Raw genomic sequence first — 22,803 nt, 5'->3', positions numbered from 1 at the left:
TATTCTATTCTATTCTATTCTATTCCATTCTATTCCATTCAATTCCATTCAATTCCATTCCATTCTATTCTATTCTATTCCATTCCATTCTATTCTATTCTATTCTATTCTATTCTATTCTATTCTATATTAATCTATTCTATTCCATTCTATTCCATTCAATTCCATTCAATTCTATTCTATTCTATTCTATTCTATCTATTCCATTCTATTCCATTCAATTCCATTCTATTCTATTCTATTCTATTCTATTCTATTCAATTCCATTCAATTCCATTCAATTCTATTCTATACTATTCTATTCTATTCAATTCCATTCAATTCTATTCTATTCTATTCTATTCTATTCTATTCTATTCCATTCAATTCCATTCTATTCTATTCTATTCTATTCTATTCTATATTATTCTATTCTATTCTATTCTATTCTATATTATTCTATTCTATTCTATTCTATTCTATATTATTCTATTCTATTCTATTCTATTCCATTCTATTCTATTCTATTCTATTCTATTCTATTCTATATTATTCTATTCTATTCTATTCTATTCTATATTATTCTATTCTATTCTATTCTATTCTACTCTATATTATTCTATTCTATTCTATATTATTCTATTCTATTCTATTCTATATTATTCTATTCTATATTATTCTATTCTATTCTATTCTATGCTATTCTATATTATTCTATTCTATTCTATTCTATATTATTCTATTCTATTCTATTCTATTCTATTCTATATTATTCTATTCTATTCTATTCTATATTATTCTATTCTATTCTATTCTATTCTATTCTATTCTATATTATTCTATTCTATTCTATTCTATTCTATTCTATTCTATTCTATATTATTCTATTCTATTCTATTCTATTCTATTCTATATTATTCTATTCTATTCTATTCTATATTATTCTATTCTATTCTATTCTATTCTATATTATTCTATTCTATTCTATTCTATTCTATTCTATTCTATATTATTCTATTCTATTCTATTCTATTCTATATTATTCTATTCTATTCTATTCTATTCTATTTTATATTATTCTATTCTATTCTATTCTATTCTATATTATTCTATTTTATTCTATTCTATTCTATTCTATTCTATATTATTCTATTCTATTCTATTCTATTCTATTTTATATTATTCTATTCTATTCTATTCTATTCTATTCTATTCTATTCTATTCTATTCTATATTATTCTATTCTATTCTATTCCATTCCATTCCATTCCATTCTATTCTATTCTATTCTATTCTATTCCATTCTATTCCATTCAATTCCATTCAATTCCATTCCATTCTATTCTATTCTATTCTATTCTATTCTATTCTATTCTATTCTATTCCATTCCATTCTATTCTATTCTATTCTATTCTATTCTATATTATTCTATTCTATTCCATTCTATTCCATTCAATTCCATTCAATTCTATTCTATTCTATTCTATTCTATTCTATTCCATTCTATTCCATTCAATTCCATTCTATTCTATTCTATTCCATTCAATTCCATTCTATTCTATTCTATTCTATTCTATTCCATTCAATTCCATTCAATTCTATTCTATTCTATTTTATTCTATTCTATTCTATTCTATTCTATTCCATTCAATTCCATTCTATTCTATTCTATTCTATTCTATTCTATATTATTCTATTCTATTCTATTCTATTCTATTTTATTCTATATTATTCTATTCTATTCTATTCTATTCTATTCTATTCTATATTATTCTATTCTATTCTATTCTATTCTATTCTATTCCATTCTATTCTATATTATTCTATTCTATTCTATTCTATATTATTCTATTCTATTCTATTCTATTCTATTGTATATTATTCTATTCTATTCTATTCTATTCTATTCTATATTATTCTATTCTATTCTATTCTATATTATTCTATTCTATTCTATATTATTCTATTCTATATTATTCTATTCTATTCTATTCTATTCTATATTATTCTATTCTATTCTATTCTATTCTATTCTATTCTATATTATTCTATTCTATTCTATTCTATTCTATATTATTCTATTCTATTCTAGTCTATTCTATTCTATTCTATTCTATATTATTCTATTCTATTCTATTCTATTCTATTCTATTCTATATTATTCTATTCTATTCTATTCTATTCTATTCTATATTATTCTATTCTATTCTATTCTATTCTATATTATTCTATTCTATTCTATTCTATTCTATATTATTCTATTCTATTCTATTCTATTCTATTCTATTCTATATTATTCTATTCTATTCTATTCTATTCTATATTATTCTATTCTATTCTATTCTATTCTATTCTATTCTATATTATTCTATTCTATTCTATTCTTTTCTATTCTATTCTATTCTATTCTATATTATTCTATTCTATTCTATTCTATTCTATTCTATTCTATTCTATATTATTCTATTCTATTCTATTCTATTCTATTCTATATCATTCTATTCTATTCTATTCTATTCTATTCTATTCTATTCTATATTATTCTATTCTATTCTATTCTATATTATTCTATTCTATTCTATTCTATTCTATTCTATATTATTCTATTCTATTCTATTCTATTCTATTCTATATTATTCTATTCTATTCTATTCTATATTATTCTATTCTATTCTATTCTATTCTATTCTATTCTATATTATTCTATTCTATTCTATTCTATTCTATTCTATTCTATATTATTCTATTCTATTCTATTCTATTCTATTCTATGCTATTCTATATTATTCTATTCTATTCTATTCTATATTATTCTATTCTATTCTATTCTAATCTATTCTATATTATTCTATTCTATTCTATTCTATTCTATTCTATTCTATATTATTCTATTCTATTCTATTCTATATTATTCTATTCTATTCTATTCTATTCTATATTATTCTATTCTATTCTATTCTATTCTATATTATTCTATTCTATTCTATTCTATTCTATATTATTCTATTCTATTCTATTCTATTCTATATTATTCTATTCTATTCTATTCTATTCTATTCTATATTATTCTATTCTATTCTATTCTATTCTATTCTATATTATTCTATTCTATTCTATTCTATTCTATATTATTCTATTCTATTCTATTCTATTCTATTCTATTCTATATTATTCTATTCTATTCTATTCTATTCTATTCTATTCTATTCTATTCTATATTATTCTATTCTATTCTATTCTATTCTATTCTATATTATTCTATTCTATTCTATTCTATTCAATTATATTCTATTCTATTCTATTCTTATTCTATTCCATTCTATTCGAAAATCCCCCACTTCAAACAAGTCCCCGATATTTCGTCAGCAATTTTCTGCCTTGGTAAAAGATTCAATTTGGTTCTATGCATCTATGACGCATTCGATATTTCATGTACAAAATACAAAATGCAAAACATTAATTACTTGATTAATATGTTTCGTCAGCAACTTCCTTCTATGTGAAAGATTCAATATGGTTCTATACATATATGACACATTCCATATATCACGTACCAAATAGTAGAGATCAATAAATAAATAAATTAATAAATAAATTAATTAATTTTTGCTTGTCTGAATGAGCTTAAAGAAAAGTAAATTTTTAATCTTTAGAAAGCATCAGAGACTTACTAGAGCAGACGAGAAGTGAAATGAAACAGATGAAAGAAAAGCTCGACACCTTGACGTCTTCATTAGAGGAGAACAAAGATAGAGGTCAGTCGCAGAAGAGAATTACAAATATAAACACAAGATTACAGGAACTGATGTAGATCTTGCGGGCTGCTTAGCCAAGAGTTAGAGTATAGTTTCTAAAAATAACGTAACCTTTGACGCACGCCTGCGATATATCTTAACATTATAAAACAAATTCGTCCAGAGAACTTTCCCACTCTTTAAATTTATTGTCGCAAACGGTGAGGGTTTGACGTAGTCACTAAAAGAAGGAATGACCTAAAATGATCTAAAATGACCTAAAATGACCTACATCGAAATATAAAATGATCTTAAATAATCTAAAATGACCTACAATGAGATCTCCAATGTTTATATAGCAAATGACCTTCATGATCTATGATGATCACAATCCGTAAAACAAAGATCGAAAATGCTCTAAAACAGCCTTCAACTAGTTGCAAAATGGTCTAAGAAGTCCTAAAACATTCAACCCAAGAAAAAGGACTTTTACCGATCTATAATAAATTGAAAATCACAAAAAATCTTACTTGAAACATGCAAATCGAAACGAAAGCATGCATGTATACGTGTCACGCAAAGTCAGTTTCTGACGGCAGAAGCGTGCGTGATGTCCAGCCCAGATATGGTTATGCAGGTTTTCAGATGCCTGCTGCAAATGAATGAGGTATTACATTTATATAAATCAGATGTTGACGAAAGTTGCCGTGTACAGAAGTCGCGAGCTAAGCTGTTTCTTCTTTTCGCTTTGTTTCTTGCATTAGACAGCCGCGCGTATTCCCTTATGCGGCCCTTGAATTTTCTATGGCGACCTGCAAAAATTTATACAGTAGATTCCAGTAAACACTCTCTAAAAGCCACATACGAACAACGTAGGTCATTTTAGGTCATTTTAGATCATTTTAGGTCATTTTAGATCAATTTAGATCATTTTAGATCATTTTGGGTCATTTTAGGTCATTCCTTCTTTTAGTGGCTACGGAGGGTTTGAATAATGTTAACCAATGCGTTTTAGTACAAACTTGGTAAGTTTGTGATAAAATTACGTCTAAAAAATTACTAACATAAATGACGTATCAACCCTATAGAAAAAGGCGCCCTAATTTAACGTTTTAGGCTTATAAGTTAAAAACCACTCGGGAAACGTTGTTACGATTTGCCTTAAAAATACTAACATTATACGTTTGTGGCTGCTGTTGTTCATAGTTTTTTATGGTTTATGCTAATAGGATTAGACGCCTCCTCCTCATTTTTGAGTCTAATGCTTGCGTGCGCTTTGCGCATGCGCATTAGACTCTTTGTTATATGAAAAAAGCTGTTAGCAATCCCAAGGGAATAGTTCGGGATCGATAATCGTTCGCTGTAATGTAGAAAACAATGATCAGCTGCAAGAACGGACTCCGTACGGACACGCACGATTAGTTTTAATTAAAAACAGCCAATCAGCGACACGTGTTCCCACGCATAATTAAAAGTTCTTTCTCAAGTCACGATTATTCAACACTTGAACAGGACGAAATAATTTTCCAGTTAAGACATTTGTAAGCTTTTTGTGAAAATAAATCTTCGTTTTCAGTTCAGTTAAGCACTTGTGTTTTCGTCTTGCTTAAAAAGCAAGACGTCTTTGAGAAAAAATATTTCGACGGCGACTCGCGTTTATTTACACAATGCGACCAAATATTTATTTTGTTTTAAAAAATAGAAAACTTTACCTCGGTTTTTGTATTTAAGTCATTCGAATTTTGACCAATTTTTTCTTTACAGTGCAAACAAAAACCTTCAAAAATAAAAGATGTACATGGATAAATGTAAATCAAGTTACGCGACTAAATCAAAATGCGTTTGTTTGGCCGCTTTGCAGTATTACACTGTCCCGGCCTTTGCCATACACTGAAATCGAATTTCATGCTTTACGACTCTCAGAGATCTTAAGTTCTTCTTACAGCTAGAAAAATCATAAAATGGTTACATTGATATGGAAGTGATGATTCGCGAAATTTGTACATCATGATAAACAGTCTTCGCTCCTGTGTATGGTAGCTCGATAATAATTGCCTAGTTTCCAGCGTTCAAAAGGTCATCATTATATTGACGTGAGCATTTACACCCGTTTTTAGGAAAATCTGTCACTAAGTGCTTACAGTACAATGGAGTAATAGTCACTATTTCAAGTGCTTTTATTGCAAAATCTGTTTCAAGAGTCATCATCAAAATGGTGAAAAATCTGAAAGAAAACGATGTGAAGTTCTTCAACCCTTGTTGTAATGAACATGCTTTTTGTAAATCGTCACGCAATCTTGTCCAAATGTTTAATCGTTTCTGCTTTTACGGACAATACGGAAGAAGTAACATCAACTCCTGTTCATACTTTAAATTTTGTGAAGCATATAACAATTATGACTGTTTCGTTTTCATCCATAATCATCCACGATGCCCCTAGCTTGCTATAAGCATTTTAAATTAAACTCCCGAACACAAACCTCTGACCAATTTTAACCGGCTTACGAAAACCGCGCAATCTGTATCACTATGCCATACGGCATTAGACTCATGTCACCCTTGGTGACCTATTTTTGTCAGTTGTGGTTTGGTACGAGTGGTGAAGCCTTTATTCCTTTTGAGAATCCACATCTTTTATACCGTAAAAACCGCTATTAAGTCCCCCAATCAGGAGGGGGGGGGGGGGAGAAAGTCAGTGCCTGGAAACGGTGCCTATGTCAATCATGCCGTTGCTAAGAAAGACGTCGAACCAAAGTTTTGTTTTCTCAGAAAGAGTTTAAATATCAATGACTGCGGGCGTGTGAAATGCGAATAGAGATAGTGAGCTAATTTCTAATCATATATCAAAGTGTATAATTTCTTAGTGCTGTTTGGGAACACATTGTTACGTTTTGCGCTGGCGTCCAGTTTTCCTGCAATTCACAAACTTTCCTTGTTTCCTTGTTAGTAAACTGTCGTGACTCACCATTAAGGGGTGAGGGAGTGTCACTTTTAAATTGAACTTCCGGACCGAGGGGTGCTGATTATAATTGGGAGGACATAAAGGGGGAAGGGGTGGGCTAAAAAGAGCTTTAACGGTAATTTAGTGTTTCATTTTCACATCCAAATCTAGGTTTTAACTACGTGAATAATATTTACCATTGAAATTTATTTTATTAGTCAGTGAAATAACAGGTACTGAAACCGAACACGTGATTAAATTAACGTTGCCTGTGTAATAACTCGCACAGACAACATTTCTAAATTATATAAAGGGTAATTGTAAACATATTTTACTTCTAGGCTCTTTTGATCTATCTGGGGTTATTGACGGAATTCGCCAACGATACAAATCCCGTGAAGGAAGGCTGTCACCATTTCCTTGGTGCGAGGAGGAGTTTCACGTTCATCTTAATGACATTTATACCAGACTCAAAATTATCAACAAGGACCAAACAACAGGAAAAACCACTGACGAAATCGTCAACATGTCTTCCATCTTCAAACCGAGAATGAATGAGAAAAACGAATGTTCCGAGCCAAGAGCAGTGTTAATTGAGGGGAAGCCTGGTTTCGGAAAAACGACTTACTGCAAAAAGCTCATTTATGATTGGGCTACAGGAAAGCAAGAAGCAAAGGGTTACTTTCCAAGATTAGAAACAGTGTTGTTGTTAAGGTGTCGTGATATCAAGTCTGATCTATGGGAGGCCATTGACGACCAACTTCTGCCCCCGCGAGAAGGCATGAAAGAGAAATTCCGTGATTTTATTGACCAAAATCAGGCAAGCGTTTTGCTGGTACTCGATGGATTGGATGAATTACCTGCGAGTAAACTGCCAATGGTTTTGAAAATCATTGAGGGAAATGAGCTTCCAAAGTGCCATTTAGTTGTTACAGCACGAAAGGAGGCTGGAATGAAGGTTAGAAAATTCTTTGACGTCCTTTTTGAGATTGAAGGATTTACTAAAGAAGATGCACAAGGGTTCATCCACAAGTACTTCAAAGCCATATGCAAGGAGGATTTGGCTCAAAAGCTCTTATCTAAGCTGAGAAAGGATAAAATCCTAAAAGAAATGACCGCAAATCCTCTAAACACGGCACTTCTTTGCCTTCTGTGTGAAGAATTTCAGGGCATTCTCCCAGAAAGTAGAACTGAACTATACCTAGAAATAACAGAGTGTGTTCTGAGAAGATACAGAAAAAAGAAAGGATTATCAGAAACCAGCGAGAAACTAACTGAAGTATACAAAACCCAATTAAATCACCTTGGCTGGATAGCGTTGAATGGTTTACTTGAAGAAAACTTAGATTTTGAAGAAAGTGAGTTTGCAGGTCATAAAAATGACTTAACTGGATTCGGATTCTTGTCAAGGCAGCCCGGTGGAAGCAAACTAAGACCGTGTCGACGTTACGCTTTTCTACACAAGAGTTTTCAAGAGTTTTTCGCTGGATTTTATCTTAGTTGCCAGCTTCTTAATGAAGAGATTACTCCAGACCACTTAGTTTCCGACACCAGATATTTCAATGAGCTAAAACAAGTGCTTCCGTTTTCTTGCGGCATTGTATCAGCACATTGTAAACAAACAGCAGTGAATCTTATGGCAAGTATAACAATACAAGTGAACAAACATGGCGATAATAGCGTAGATGTTGCATTGGAGTGCATCACGGAATGTAAAAGAGCAAAAAGTGATATTTGTTTAACACTGGCAAAAGTTTTTTGTTCATGTCTTAAACTTCAAAGTGTTACTACCTTCCTTGGATGGCCTCATGCTGCTCCCCTTGCTGAAGTTATTAAAGTTAACACAACACTGGAAACATTACGTGTTTTGTTTGGCAACATTGGTGATGCTGGCGCTGCGTCACTTGCTGATGCAATTAAAGTCAACACAACACTGAAAATGTTGCATTTGAATAGCAATAACATTGCTGATGCTGGGGCTGCTTCACTTGCTGAGGCAATTAAAGTCAACACAACACTGACGTGGTTGTCTTTGGTTAGCAATAACATTGCTGATGCTGGTGCGGCTTCACTTGCTGAGGCAGTTAAAGTCAACACAACACTGATGATGTTGTATTTGAATAGCAATAACATTGCTGATGCTGGCGCTGCTCTACTTGCTGAGGCAATTAAAGTCAACACAAGACTGACGAGGTTGTCTTTGAATAGCAATAACATTGCTGATGCTGGTGCTGCCTCACTTGCTGAGGCAATTAAAGTCAACACAAGGCTGACGAAGTTGTCTTTGGATAGCAATAACATTGCTGATGCTGGCGCTGCTTCACTTGCTGATGCAATTAAAGTCAACACAACACTGACGATGTTGTCTTTGGATAGCAATAACATTGCTGATGCTGGCGCTGCTTCACTTGCTGATGCAATTAAAGTCAACACAACACTGACGTCGTTGTCTTTGGATAGCAATAACATTGCTGATGCTGGCGCTGCTTCACTTGCTGAGGCAATTAAAGTCAATACAACACTGACGCTGTTGGATTTGAATATCAATAACATTGCTGATGCTGGTGCTGCTTCACTTGCTGATGCAATTAAAGTCAACACAACACTGACGTCGTTGTCTTTGGGTAGCAATAACATTGCTGATGCTGGCGCTGCTTCACTTGCTGAGGCAATTAAAGTCAACACAACACTGATGCTGTTGGATTTGAATATCAATAACATTGCTGATGCTGGCGCTGCTTCACTTGCTGAGGCAATTAAAGTCAACACAACACTGACGTTGTTGTATTTGAATAGCAATAACATTGCTGATGCTGGCGCTGCTTCACTTGCTGAGGCAATTAAGGTCAATACAACGCTGATACTTGTTTTAGAGTAGTATAGCGTAGTTTAATTTATTGTTAAGATCAATAGTTATTATTAGATTGAGTTAAAAGCTGTGTTTTTATTCAGTTGTAAATTTCAAGCAAAAACGGATAATGTACCTAGTGAAAATTGGTTATTAAGTTAATCCTGTAAATTTCTCGGTGTATTTTTAATTTTTACAACAGACTGGTTTTATCATACATTTCTACCTCGTTGCCTTTTTTTATCTAAAGAACGTTTTTGTATTTTTTTTTAATATTTTCATATCTTTTTTTCTAAATGTTAGGTTGTACACGGCCCCACGAGCTTAGTAGCTTTAACCTTTTACCGTGTACAAATAAAGTTATTATATGTTCAGGGCGTTGCCTTTGTCGGGACACGGTGTTCTAATATCTTCGTCTATAAAACATGCAGTACTCGAATTCTACTTGGAATCTTCAAAGGGATTCATAATCAAAACCTAGTTTTATCAATTAGTGTATTTATTTCTTTATTTCATTGTGCTAACATTTTTTACGATATTGTAACATTGCTGAGTTAGTGTAAAAATCGCTTTTAACGTTTTTTTGGATGTTGTAACAAAATCAAAAGTCGCTAGAATAGCCTTTGACATATCTACAAAATATTTAACATTTGAGATGTTTTGACATTAATGAATGATAAAGCAGAATCGCTTGTAAATTTTGTTTGGATCTTGTTACATACGTCATGCTTGTACCTGATTTTAACCTAAGGAATAAACTAAAGTTGGGTTAGTCCCGAGAGGTAATTGTTGTCTTTGTTGTCAGTTCCAAGCGCTTCCTTCCTTTGCAGAACTCGTAAAGGCTGGTTCTCATATGACCGCCCCGATCGTCTCTGTTGCTTCTGTCGTTTGCAAAGTCTGAGGTGATCGGAGCAAGCAAACTTTTTGAAGCGACAGAAGCGACAGAGACGATCGGGACGATCATATGAGAACCAGGCTTAAGAGTGAATATTGTCCATGTATATTTTTTCGGCTAGTTCAATTGCATAAAGATCAGTTCTAAATTGTATGAGGAGTTTCGAATTTATATGATAATTTTCCAAACCGGCTGGTAACTCAACCATATCACTTCACAGACTCTAGTCGTTCCATGACTTCATGAAGCTCAAATCCGGTAAATGGGGAAGGGGCAAGTTCTGGAAATTCAAATCATCCTTTTGTCCGAAGTGCGTTATATAAGCCAAATATTCGGACTCTAGACGGGTAAAAAGACGATGACTTGGTCGACCTTGCACTTCTTTTGTAGATGATAAAACTTAAAAAGCTAGCACACAAGAAGTCTCGGAACGAAACAAAACATCGAAAGGCAGGTAAAGAACAAGCTTAAGCGCAAGAATAGAAAGGGCAATTGAAAGTTCAGTTCACTACCATGAGTGGCATACAAGCTACAACTCGGAGAACAACTTTGAAAGGAGCTACCTGTCAGAATATTTTTAGTGATTTTTCTGATTTTCAACAAACATTTTTAGGATTTTTTTACAAAATTTACACCTCGAAGAGCAACTTTGAAATAGCTTCCGTACGTCGGCATATTAGTGATTTTTCTGATTTACAATGCACAATAAACCCTTACATAAGTCCCTAATTCCACGCCTTGTTTTCGCATTTAGGGTACTGAAACGGCAACCAAACAATTTATTGTAAGTTTTTTAGACGGAAATTTTCTAAATTCTTTTTCGTCCTTTTAATATTTTCGCGATAGGATAGCCCGATAGTATTTCCTTGACCGCGTGCAAGATCCGAATCCTGCGGATATTTACAGGATTCGTTGAAGATCTCCTGTTCGCACTCTGAGTGGTCGCCCACTTCCTCTCGGAAAAAAAGACAAGTAATAACCAACAGGTCACATCAATGCCTCTAGCCCGGCCTTAAAAAACAATACAGGGCAATGTTTGCATCGGACGAATAAAAATAGAGGTTCTAGTGAGGTAATGGGTTCTTAAACTGCTACATTTTTTAGAGTTTTTCAACTGAACAAATATGCTTAATATGAAATTAGCAACGTTTTACAGAATGGAACAATGATAGTTTTTTTTCCATACATTACTTTCAACATGTGTGCAAGCATAAGTGCTATGTCCGAGCATAGATAGTAGTTACTTCCAAGCATTAATTTTTAGCTGTGTCCAAGGAATTTTTTTTACTATTCCGGAAAGCCATTTAGTTCCAAGCATTATGACTATTTCTTAGCATAATAGAATCAGAACAAGCAACGTTTACGAGAAAGCACTGCAAGCACAAAATGCCCAAGCCTATTAAGAGCTTCCTTTTCAACGTAGATGTTTCATACAAGGAGATTCAAACTTCATTTGCCTTCGTAACATGTTTAATACATTGTAGGGCAACACTAGTAACTGATGAAAGATGAAATGAAGATTTTATTTAAATTTTATTCTAATTAGCGCTTGATCCGCGTAAACCAATTTCGAGCACATATCAAAAACAGTCTTGTTTCATTATTCATGTCTTTTAATAATTGCCAATTAACATGGAAACGAGGTCATTGTGTTCTAAAGCAAATAATACTTAGCAGTTCTGCTGCAAAGAGGCATTCCTGCTTTGTGAGGTGAGGTGAAGGAACTGACACAAAAGCCTAACAAACAAGGTGGGTTGCTATAATATTACTTTTCGTGGATCGTGCATTTCTTAAGCTATTTACCGGAATATCTTTACAAATCACATTTTTATTTAGAAATTAAAGTTTCCATGTCACGCGATGCCACTTTTTTAAAACTGAATTTTCGTTCAATAATAATTAAAAACAAAAGTTGGTAGGTAGGAAGGTAGGCAACTTTATTTAGATAAGGTGGCTTTCTTTTCCTCTTCCGGTTCAACAATTTTTATTGTAAAGTCGTACTGATAGAGCGTCAAGTCAAGTTACCACCAGCGAGTGAGTGGAGCTCGCGAGAACTGATGACACGCGCGACGAGTACCACGCGCGCGATAAGTGGGCTGTGCAATCACGTTCTCTTTTGCACTGGATATACAGAAGAAAAAGGAAGATATAAGAATCTGGTATTAAAAAAAGGAACAAATTCAATCTGCTGCAAGAAACTGTCACTTAAAAGAGCGACCTTAGCTATTTGGGGTGTTTGACAAAAAATTACTATAAACACCCAAAATTTAATGCAGTTTTCTCTATTTCGGCTAGTGTCCACCACTGGGTAATATGTGATATCACATATCTGTTTTAGGAGCTTTTTATTTAACTCCTGTTTAAAGAAACACATCCCAAAATTGCGAAGGTTCCCATTTTTATGATGCTTTATCACAAGGTGACAAACGTTCAATTGTTAGAGCTCATGTCTTAGAAACTTAAGAGAACGTACTCGATTAGTTAAAGGCCCAAAGCTACGAGAAATAACGACAATGACTTGTAAATATGTACTTTGGGTATGGAAACATGACACTGACAATACCGAGTTCCAGGTTTGTCGTTTCACCCGTTCAGTTTTAAAACAGGCGAACTAAGACTTTCTCGCCATAATTTTATATCACAGATTAATTTTTACTCGGAGTTATAAATATCGAAAACAGAGGTAACGAAATCAGTTTGTACATTTTTCTGTGTTTCAAGTGAACAAAATAAGCTTAATTTGACTGATAGTAACATTTTACGGTTTGCAAGCATAATTGATTTTTGATGTTTCCAAGCATAACAGCCATGTGTAAGCACAACACGCTATGTCAGAGCATAAATTTAAGGTGTGTTCGAGAATAATAACCTGCTATGTTGAGCATAACAGCCAAGTCCGCGCACAACTGACAACGTTTACTGACGAGGGAGCAAAGCAAGTACAAAGCTTTCTTCACTTATATTCAGTCCAACTGGGAGTGTTGGGGAAGCCGAGTTTTGTAGTGGTAAGAGCGCTCGCCGTTCACCAATATGGCCCGGGTTCGATTGCGGCCTGGTTCATACAGCTAATTCGAGAAATGTTGTCGAAAAAAAGCTCAAAAGTGCACGCGACAAGACCAACAGGTGGTTTGGGTAGACGTAGAGAACTGTACAGGCCCGCAAATGATCCCGGCCCGCAAATGATCCTGGGACAGCAAATGATCCCCACATTGGACCGCAAATGATCCCAGGACCTGAAATGATCCCCAAATTGAACCGCAAATGATCCCCAGACCGGAAACGGTCGCCTGACCGTAAATGATGGATATGCCTGGACTAAAGAAATTGGACAGGGGATTTAAAATTTATTTAATCCAGTTTTTTCTTAATTATACAACAATAACAAAAACAATTAACACAAGAGAATGTACCGTATTTGAACGATTTAAATTCAAAAACCACAACTTTAAGAAATATCAATAGAGCTTCTAAATATGTACCGATTAATAGCCTAAAACGCGACATAAAGTTTAACAATCCAACCAACAGAAATATGAACTCTCTCCAATCAAGGGATGATTTATGAGATAAACTAATGATAAAGCCAGGATTCGAGCCAGGATCCGAGCCAGGACCGGATTCGAGCCAGGATCCGAGCCAGGATTCGAGCCAGGATCCGAGCCAGGATTCGAGCCAGGATCTGAGCTAGAATCAGAGCTAGGATCCACCCTTTTTTCAGATAGAAATCCTAACCCTATTATAAAAGCTAACCGCAAGCAACCCAAGCTAAAGTAGGCTAACCGTAGTGCTAGTTAGGCTAACCGGAGTGCTAGTTAGGCTAATCGGAGTGCTAGTTAGACTAACTGGAGTGCTATTTAGGCTAACCGAACGCTATTTAGGCTAACCAGAGTGCTATTTAGGCTAACCAGAGTGCTAGTTAGGCTAACCGAACGCTATTTAGGCTAACCAGAGTGCTAGTTAGGCTAACCGAACGCTATTTAGGCTAACCGGAGTGCCATTCAGGCTAACTGGATCGCTTAATAGTTAGTCCCATTCTTAATTATCCTTGCTCAGATCCTGGCTCGAATCCTGGCTCGGATCCTGGCTCGAATCCTGTCTCGGATCCTGGCTCGAATCCTGGCTCTAATCCTGGCTCGGATCCTGGCTCGAAGTTTAGGTATCCTCATGATTTATTTGCTGCGAAATGCTTTTAGCTGATAGCCATTTATTCAAAGGCAGTCACGCTGCGTTCATAGCGACAATGTCTAGACGAAAAGTGTGAAGAAAAGGGGTATCAAATGGTCTTTGCGAGCATGCGAGCACAGCGTTTTTCTTTGCGAGCACGAGCATTGACAAAAGTTAGCCTTGCGAGCAACGAGCACTTTTCAAAAACTACCTCCGCTAAAAAACGAGCATGCGAGCACTTGTAAATTTATGCGAGCATGAGCAAACGAGCACCCACTAAAATTTTGCGAGCATTCTGAGCAGAAGACTAATTTTGCGAGCACTGCAAAATTTTGATAGACCATTCATGACCCCTAAGAAAGGTGAGTTTTGTTGCTCATCTTCGCCTCTTGTTCTCGAGCTACTCTCTTTCGAAAACTGTGGTTTATTTTTTCTTTGAATGTCTTTATCAGGTAACAGAAATAAATTCTGACTCAGGATTTTGTCTACATTTTCGCGTATCTTTCAGTGCAGAGGCGGAGATGACTGACAGTAAGAAATTTGCACGTGCAAACGTGACATCTCTGCGCGTGCGGTATGCAAATAAACCTACCCAGAGACGCTGGTAATAACTCAATCGTTTTCTGTATTTCATTTAATATTAAGCAAATTGTGAAGGAAAATGTGTTTTTAATAAACTACAAATGTGTCATAATCTCCAAAATTTGCACGTAGAAATCTTCTGCACTACAAAGGAAAAGGAAGCTCGTGTCTACCTAGGCAGCATTGTACAGGAAAAAATTCTAAGTGATTAATTTGATAAATCGAAGATTCATGTATATTTTTGAGGTGCGTTTTCTATACGAAAAACTAAAATAGTCACCTGTTAATTTTATTCGCGCGTTATTTTCAACGCCTTGCGTTTTTGCCTGACGCGCTTGTCTTTTATAGATATGCATAGACTTTTCATAAAGTCCACGCCATTTCAAATATTTTGTTGTATCATTTACACGAATCATTTCCGGTCCTGGGATCATTTGCGGTCCAGTTTGGGATCACTTGCGGTCCCGGGATCATTTGCGGGCCGGGATCATTTGCGGGCCTGTACAGTTGAACTACCGTACCTGCTTAATACTATAATAAGACGGCGACATGACAAACGCGAATTTGCACGTTTTATTTCTCTTTATACATGTGGAAATAAGGTACTTTTAGCCATGCTGAATTTTAGAATTTTCAAAACTCAAAGACATGCGACAGAAAACGCAAAGCTACAGAAAAAGGCCTACTGAGCTGAAAGGGAAAAACAAAATCTTCACGTGCAAAAATACAAACTTGTACATTTCCTATAGGCCAATATGCAAAATTCAATTGAATACCGAGAGCGCCTTTCGGTCTTGTCGCGTGCACTTTTGTGCTTTTTTCCGACAACCTTTCTGGAATTAGCTGAATGTGGATTGAGTTTGTTGTTGCTTCTTACCTTGCTCCAAGAGTTTTTCTCCGGGTTTTCCGGTTTTCTCCCTCTACAAAGACCAACATTTCCAAAAGTTAATTCCACCTGGATAAAGGACCCGCATGAAAACCTGTTAGAGTAGATGTGTGGCTTCCTCTCTAAATATAAAGCGATTCATTTTATTTTTCTTCAGCACTAACAAATCAATTTTTACATTACACAGTCTATTCGGTTCCATTCGCAAAATCTGTGACAATCGTTGTGTGGCCCTTTATAACAAAAGCAAAACAACGCAAAAAGGAAATCAAGGAAAGACGCAAGATCTTGGCAGTTCTCCTTCAAGAAGGATTTCCTAGGCTTCAGTAAGGGTGGTAAGAGAAAAAAAACGACCCAAGAATTGGCAAGATCGAGAAGGACACACGAACGACGAATCTTTTTGTCTAGATATATAGGTTTTTTAAGGCGACTTGCTTTCCGTGCTGTCGCTTTTCAATCCACGTTGCTGGGCCATTTGTATTTTTCGACGGTGTGAGAAAACATGCCAAAATTCTAATTAAACGTGTCTACTGAAGTCTTGTTCATTCTTGAATTATTTAAAGAAAAAACAACAACAACACATTTTTACGTCACTGAATAGGTATGGCCAACAACAGCGAGATGTTCCTGATGTTACTCTCTCTCGTTGGTGGATACTGTAAGTATTACAGCACTATGGGCCAAGAGGATGAGCAGAGTAATTATGCACATGATATATACAGAAGGTAAACGCGGACTGAAAAAAATCTACTGGACGATTTTTAAATAAAATGACAGCGGTTTTTTTTGGGGGGGAGGGATATTTTAATAACCCACAGTTTGATTACGCTATTCAAATAAAAATGAGTGATTATTTGTGGAAAATCAGCCCGCATTATAAATTCTTGCCTCATATTTCTTGCTATCATATGGCTGATGTAAGAAGACTGATGTGATTATGTGGCGGGTTCTTTGAGCTACACCGAGTCTCAGCGAGTACAGAAAATAATTTCTCATTATCGTAAGCAAATTTGATCTCACCTAATTTATCTTTTTTTAAAAAAAATTTCAGTTGCTGTTTCAAGCGCACAAGGCAAGTATAGAGACCGCTTGAACTCTAAGTTATAAAGTGGGGGACTGGAGTCGAGGAACTAAACTTGAATGTAAAATGCATATTTACTGTTCAACTAAGTTACCCCAGGAATGGATTACTAATATATCAGTGGCTCTATAAAAGACAAATACGTGCTTTCCTTTACGCATTCTACTTTGGTCCATGACATCACGCGGTTGCCCTGATACTTCATATTCTCTAGCCTCCTACGCAGCCGTTCTTTGGGCTCGTCACGCGTTTCTCCACAAAGCACGTCAGCGTAGGAGGCTACACATTCTCTTGACTTTGCGTGTTCATCCACGTGACCATTTACCCTCTCCCTGCAATGAAGCCAGTTTTAAGTCTCTGTGAACTATGAGCCTGGTTTGGTCTTGTCCCAGGCCAGAGTGATTCCCTATACCTTATTAATCGGGCGTGGCCGATTTATAGTTTACCCTTTGGTCGTCCTAGAGCGTAGTCTCCTGGCGCGGCCAAAAAGACGGGGATAGCTTGGGGTTGCTACAAAACCCCTACGGGTGACGCATACCGCAATGGTTTTCATTTTAGTTTTGACAGGAAATCGTTGCAGGCACACTTGGTCGACTTTTGGGTTAATGTGTAATCAGGTTGTGTTTTTTTGCTTCGGCGGAAGGACAGAGAAAAAAGCTTACGGGGCAAAGTACAGTATGGGGCCCAGTTCTCGGCCACTTTTGACGTAAACTTGTATTTCTTACCTCAGAAGAACCGCAGGAACTTGAAATTTCTCCCATAGCTAGCTACATTATTCAGCTTTTTGGTGTAAAGCTATCGACCGGTCAAAAATTAATTTGCCCGAGCAATAATAAAAATAAAAGCTCCATTTGTGGGCCCAGTTCTCGGCCACCTTGGCCCAGTTCTCGGCCACTTTTAACGTAAACTTGTATTTCTTACCTCAGAAGAACCGCAGGAACTTAAAATTTCTCCCAGAGCTAGCTACATTATTCAGCTTTTTGGTGTAAAGCTATCGACCGGTCAAAAATTAATTTGCCCGAGCAATAATGAAAATAAAAGCTCCATTTGTGCGCCCAGTTCTCGGCCACCTTGGCCCAGTTCTCGGCCACTTTTGACGTAAACTTGTATTTCTTACCTCAGAAGAACCGCAGGAACTTGAAATTTCTCCCAGAGCTAGCTACATTATTCAGATTTTTGGTGTAAAGCTATCGACCGGTCAAAAATTAATTTGCCCGAGCAATAATAAAAATAAAAGCTCCATTTGTGGGCCCAGTTCTCGGCCACCTTGGCCCAGTTCTCGGCCACTAAAAAGCTTGTGCGTAATTATCTGTAAAAAAATGCTCTATTAATTTTCACAGTCATAAAATCACTCTGTAAACCTATTTATACTATATCGATTACAAATTATTTTCATGATGCTTTGTTTTACTTTAGAAAAGAAGGATTTTAACGCGCCTAGTTGCCTATGTGCAGGTTCTGGCAAAACCGCATTGTGTGACCCGTGCATTTAGATGGTTTATTTTGCAGTGAAAAGGTCTTGAAAGATTTAGGTGTTGTAGAAATAATAGACAAGACAAGAGTCAGCTCAAAACTTAGAGATAAGATTGAACTTTATTTTTAAAACATTTATTTCTTTCATTCTGGCAGCAGCAGATGAAATTATATTAAAAACCAAGCGCTAAGCTGTGATAGCGAGCAGGGTGGCCGAGAACTGGCAAATACGCAAACGTCGCAAGAAAAAATTTCGAAGTAAATTAAGACCAAAAAATACAACGGTTCAACGAAAAGTTAACTAAAGCAGAAAGCTGAATTATTCTACGTTTCACACGCCAAAAATTAGCTCGTATGGTGGGGGCTTTTGGATAAAATACGAATTTAACTACATCCATGAATTTTAAGGAGCCGTAAACAAACAAATTTTTCGGGAATGCAAATTCACCTACCTCCGCGTAAACTCGACGTGTGAGCTTTCTATATCGAATTGAACGATCAAACTCAAGATACTTAAAGCACATGAATCAGTCTATCGTTTGAAGGAAATACCTTTTTCTTTTGATTTAACTGGAGTGTGAAAAAACGCGTTAAACACAAAGTGGCCGAGAACTGGACCCGGCCAAGAACTGGGCCCCATACTGTACTGATATTCACCATTGTGAAATTGCACTTACTTTGACAAGTTAAAGTTATTTTTGTAAATGAAAAAGGTAACGTCATTGATGTCACGCAGTGTTTTTTTTAGCAAACTAGATGGTTTGCTGGTTTCTGACTATGAATGGGGGTGTGATCTTGCGGTATATTTTTTGAGCCTGACTCCGCCGTAAAACTTTTTTTTATTTAGCAAGAACTGTGTCGATTTTCATTTCTGAACAATTGGTCGTCAAGTCGTTTGTCACAAAGAGTAGAATGTTTGTACAGCATGTTTTGGAATTATTTTAGATTTGGTTAGTAAGACGCTTCTGAAGACCTGAGCAAAACATTGGGAATGTACAGTATTAATAGGAACTTGAATGGAATTTTTCACAAGTTGGATAAAGGTATCAACTGAAAAAAATGGAATTCAAAATGAGAACTTGGATTTTGTTGTAATTAAATTTTATCGCGGATTGGATGCATAATATCACGGCTTTGAAAGTCTTCAAATAATTAGAAAGGTTCCTTTTTTCCTTTTGATCTTATTGTTATTTTCATGTATTGATTATTCGAAAGTGGTTTTCGTTGATACGAAAAAAAAAACGGGTTTTCACTGAATTGCTTGAAGTATTTTTAGACGTGATAATATTGGCTTAATCAAATTACATTGTGCACGAAATATTTGTTATTCTTTTGTCTTGAAACTTTGAGGAAATTGAAATTTTTGTTTGACAGTAGTGTATGAAAGGCATTTTATAGAACTGAAGAAAAAATAAGAAACATTGATAAAGGTTATTTCAAAGATTTATTTTGCCTGATTTTGAAGGGTTTCGGGAGTTTTAAAGAGTGCTGGTAAACGGCTGTATGTTGTTTGTGATTACGGATCTTATTTAGTTTCGAACGCTCTAATTTTTGAAAGGTTAAAACAGGTTAAAACCGGGCGGTTTCATGAGTTTTTTGGGTAGAAAGGTACGGTGGTGGTCAAAAAAAAATGTTTAGAAAGGAATGACAGTCGGGGGTTTGCGTGAGTCACGGGGTATAGTATGCGTGAGCTGGATTTCCGGCGTCATAACGGCATGTTTTGTTTACTGAAAGATACACTCGACGTTTAGTTAGCTTAGTCGGCTTGGGAAACTATTTTAAAAATGAATGTTGTAATAGTTAATTAATAGTAATCTAGAATTAACCCACTCTCGATTGGAGTCTGTTCTGGATTCGCGCTACCTTTTCGCCGCGAAGGAATTTTGTAAAATTTCGCTAGTGGAAAGAGGTACTGTAAGAACAGTATCAATAACTCAAAAGGAGGAACTTCTTTGTAGCTCTGAATTAAGACGTATGATAAAATTTTAGAATAAGAAACTTTCGATATATGGTTTTCATATTGTTTTTGTCAATTTCCTTTTGTGGCAGATTTTTTGAGAATCAGCTTTTCTTTCGTGTGATGACAGACACAGGACAGAACGAGAGGTGGATGAGAAAGATGCCGAAGATGAATAGGCACCGAAAAACGACAAGAACCGTCAAGGACTTATCTTTAGAGGGCGGGGAGTTTTGGCATACTGTATTTCGAGGACTGGACTGGACTAGTAAAACGCGGACTAGTAAAACGCGGACTTGTAAAACGCTGACTAGTATAACGCGGACTAGTAAAACGCGGACTAGTAAAACGCGGACTCAGGTAAAACGCGGACTTATAAAAGGCGGACTAGTAAAACGCGGACTAGTAAAACGCGGACTTGTAAAACGAGGACTAGTAAAACGCGGACTTGTAAAACGCGGACTTGTAAAACGAGGGCTTGTTAAGCACGGACTTGTAGAACGCGGACTTGTAAAACAAGCGCTTGTAAATCGGATAAAACTAAACGGTTTAGCGAGCGAAACAATTTGTGTTTGAAGCTCTTGTGTGTTTCTTCGACGGCATATTTCTAGCTTTTTTGAGCACTCTATGGTCTGTTTTAGCGTGGAGATGTTTTTGCAGTATAGCACATGTTCGTTCTGCAAACCCCTACTAAAACAACGGGATTGATGCTATGAGTTGTGTGCATATATTTCTTTCTTTCCACTACTTGACGTCTGTTGAGTGCAGTCGTTTGTATTGCTCGCACGAGGTAGAACGGGGCCCGTCCAGAAATCAACAGTCAATCGTAAATAAAGGTGACGGGCCTACACGACTCCTACGTTCGTGACATTAGAATATTTGCCGTTAAATGTTTAAATTCGGTCTTTCGACCTTATTTGCTTCTGACTTCTTTCTGAGGGTACTGTTTTAATTTGGGGGCAGTATGTGGTAAATAAAGGTGACGGGCCTACACGACTCCTACGTTCGTGACATTAGAACATTTGCCGTTATATGTTCAAATTCGGTCTTTCGACCTTATTTGCTTCTGACTTCTTTCTGAGGTTACTGTTTTTTTGAGACATTATGTATTGAAGAGAGCCGTAAGATGATTGTGGCCAAGGAAATCGAAGTGTCTAGAGGCGTTTTACAAGTCCGCGTTTTACTAGTCCGCGTTTTACTAGTCTAGTCCAGTCCAGTCTACAAGTTAAAAACACATCAAGACCACCCCACTGTGAATTGCCATAGCACAGACAAAATTATAGTCAATATCTTATGTGTTTTTAAGAGAATTACATAAGAACCAAGGCATGTCTTGTCTTGCCTTACATTGACATGCAATAATTTGGAAATACTAAGCTCGTAACAGTTTAAGACAGAATCCATCAGGAATTTGAGTAACATTAATTTTAGTTACGCAAAATTGAGCACCAGAATAATTTAAATCCTTGTGTTCTTTCATACCTTGTTAAAGGCTTGACATGTGATAACACCAACATAACACCAACAACAGTTCTTTATCAGTGGGGATTGAAGAAAAAAATGGAAACATCATCACACAGTTGACCCCCATGCAAAAACACTCCAGGATGTCACGGGACTGTTTGGTGTCCGTCTGCCAATTTCTAACTTCAAATTCCAATGTTAAATTCACATTAAATTTTCAATATTTCTTAGTTGTCTAAATTTTACTAATTCTTTTAAAAAAAACTATCACCTGCCAAACATCCCCAAAAATCACTCAAAAAATTACAAAATACCGCAATACATAGATACATGGGATGAGTGAAGTTTCCTTGGATTCCTTGAAACACCAACAAGATATTTCCGTTTAAGGTGGCTGATAATGGGTTTCAGTATTTCCCAGTCCTTATACTTTGGTTCAGGACTAAAAGCCTTCATCAATTGCTATTACAGTAATGGTATGAAACAAATGTTCAATCATTCATCAACAAGTTGTGATCATTTTCTTGACAATAGTAGTTCCCCGGTAAACAGTTGTAGTACTGTCCCATCAAAGTGCAATGCCTGGAAAATACCGAAAAGCACACGACCTTCAGGTGAAACCGCACCTTACAGTATTACCAATACACTGCACTTTGCTAAGTCTTAAAACTTTACATTGTCTAGTCGTCTACTTCAATCGTTTATTTGTATTGTGTGAGATACATTTATAAATTGAAACCATCATGTCATTAAGTAATAATGCAATCTCGACAACGTTCTAGATATTATATTATGCAC

General features: G+C 35.6%; 1 protein-coding gene across 1 annotated transcript in view; it reads left to right on the top strand.

Annotated features, from left to right (window-relative positions):
- The window catches only part of LOC144662524 (uncharacterized), a 167,832-nt gene that overhangs the window by 49,081 nt on the left and 95,948 nt on the right, over positions 1-22,803 (top strand). Inside the window, exons 8-9 of the mRNA XM_078523346.1 lie at positions 3,634-3,735; positions 6,997-9,439. Of these exons, the coding sequence (XP_078379472.1) occupies positions 3,634-3,735; positions 6,997-9,439 (2,545 nt within the window). The remainder of the gene's footprint in view (positions 1-3,633; positions 3,736-6,996; positions 9,440-22,803) is intronic.

This window comes from Oculina patagonica, chromosome 8 (assembly GCF_052425735.1).
Source record: "Oculina patagonica isolate OP01 chromosome 8, crgOcupat, whole genome shotgun sequence".
NCBI lineage: Eukaryota > Metazoa > Cnidaria > Anthozoa > Scleractinia > Oculinidae > Oculina > Oculina patagonica.
The sequence above is the reverse complement of the archived record's forward strand: the minus strand, read 5'-3'. Positions and strand labels throughout refer to the sequence as shown.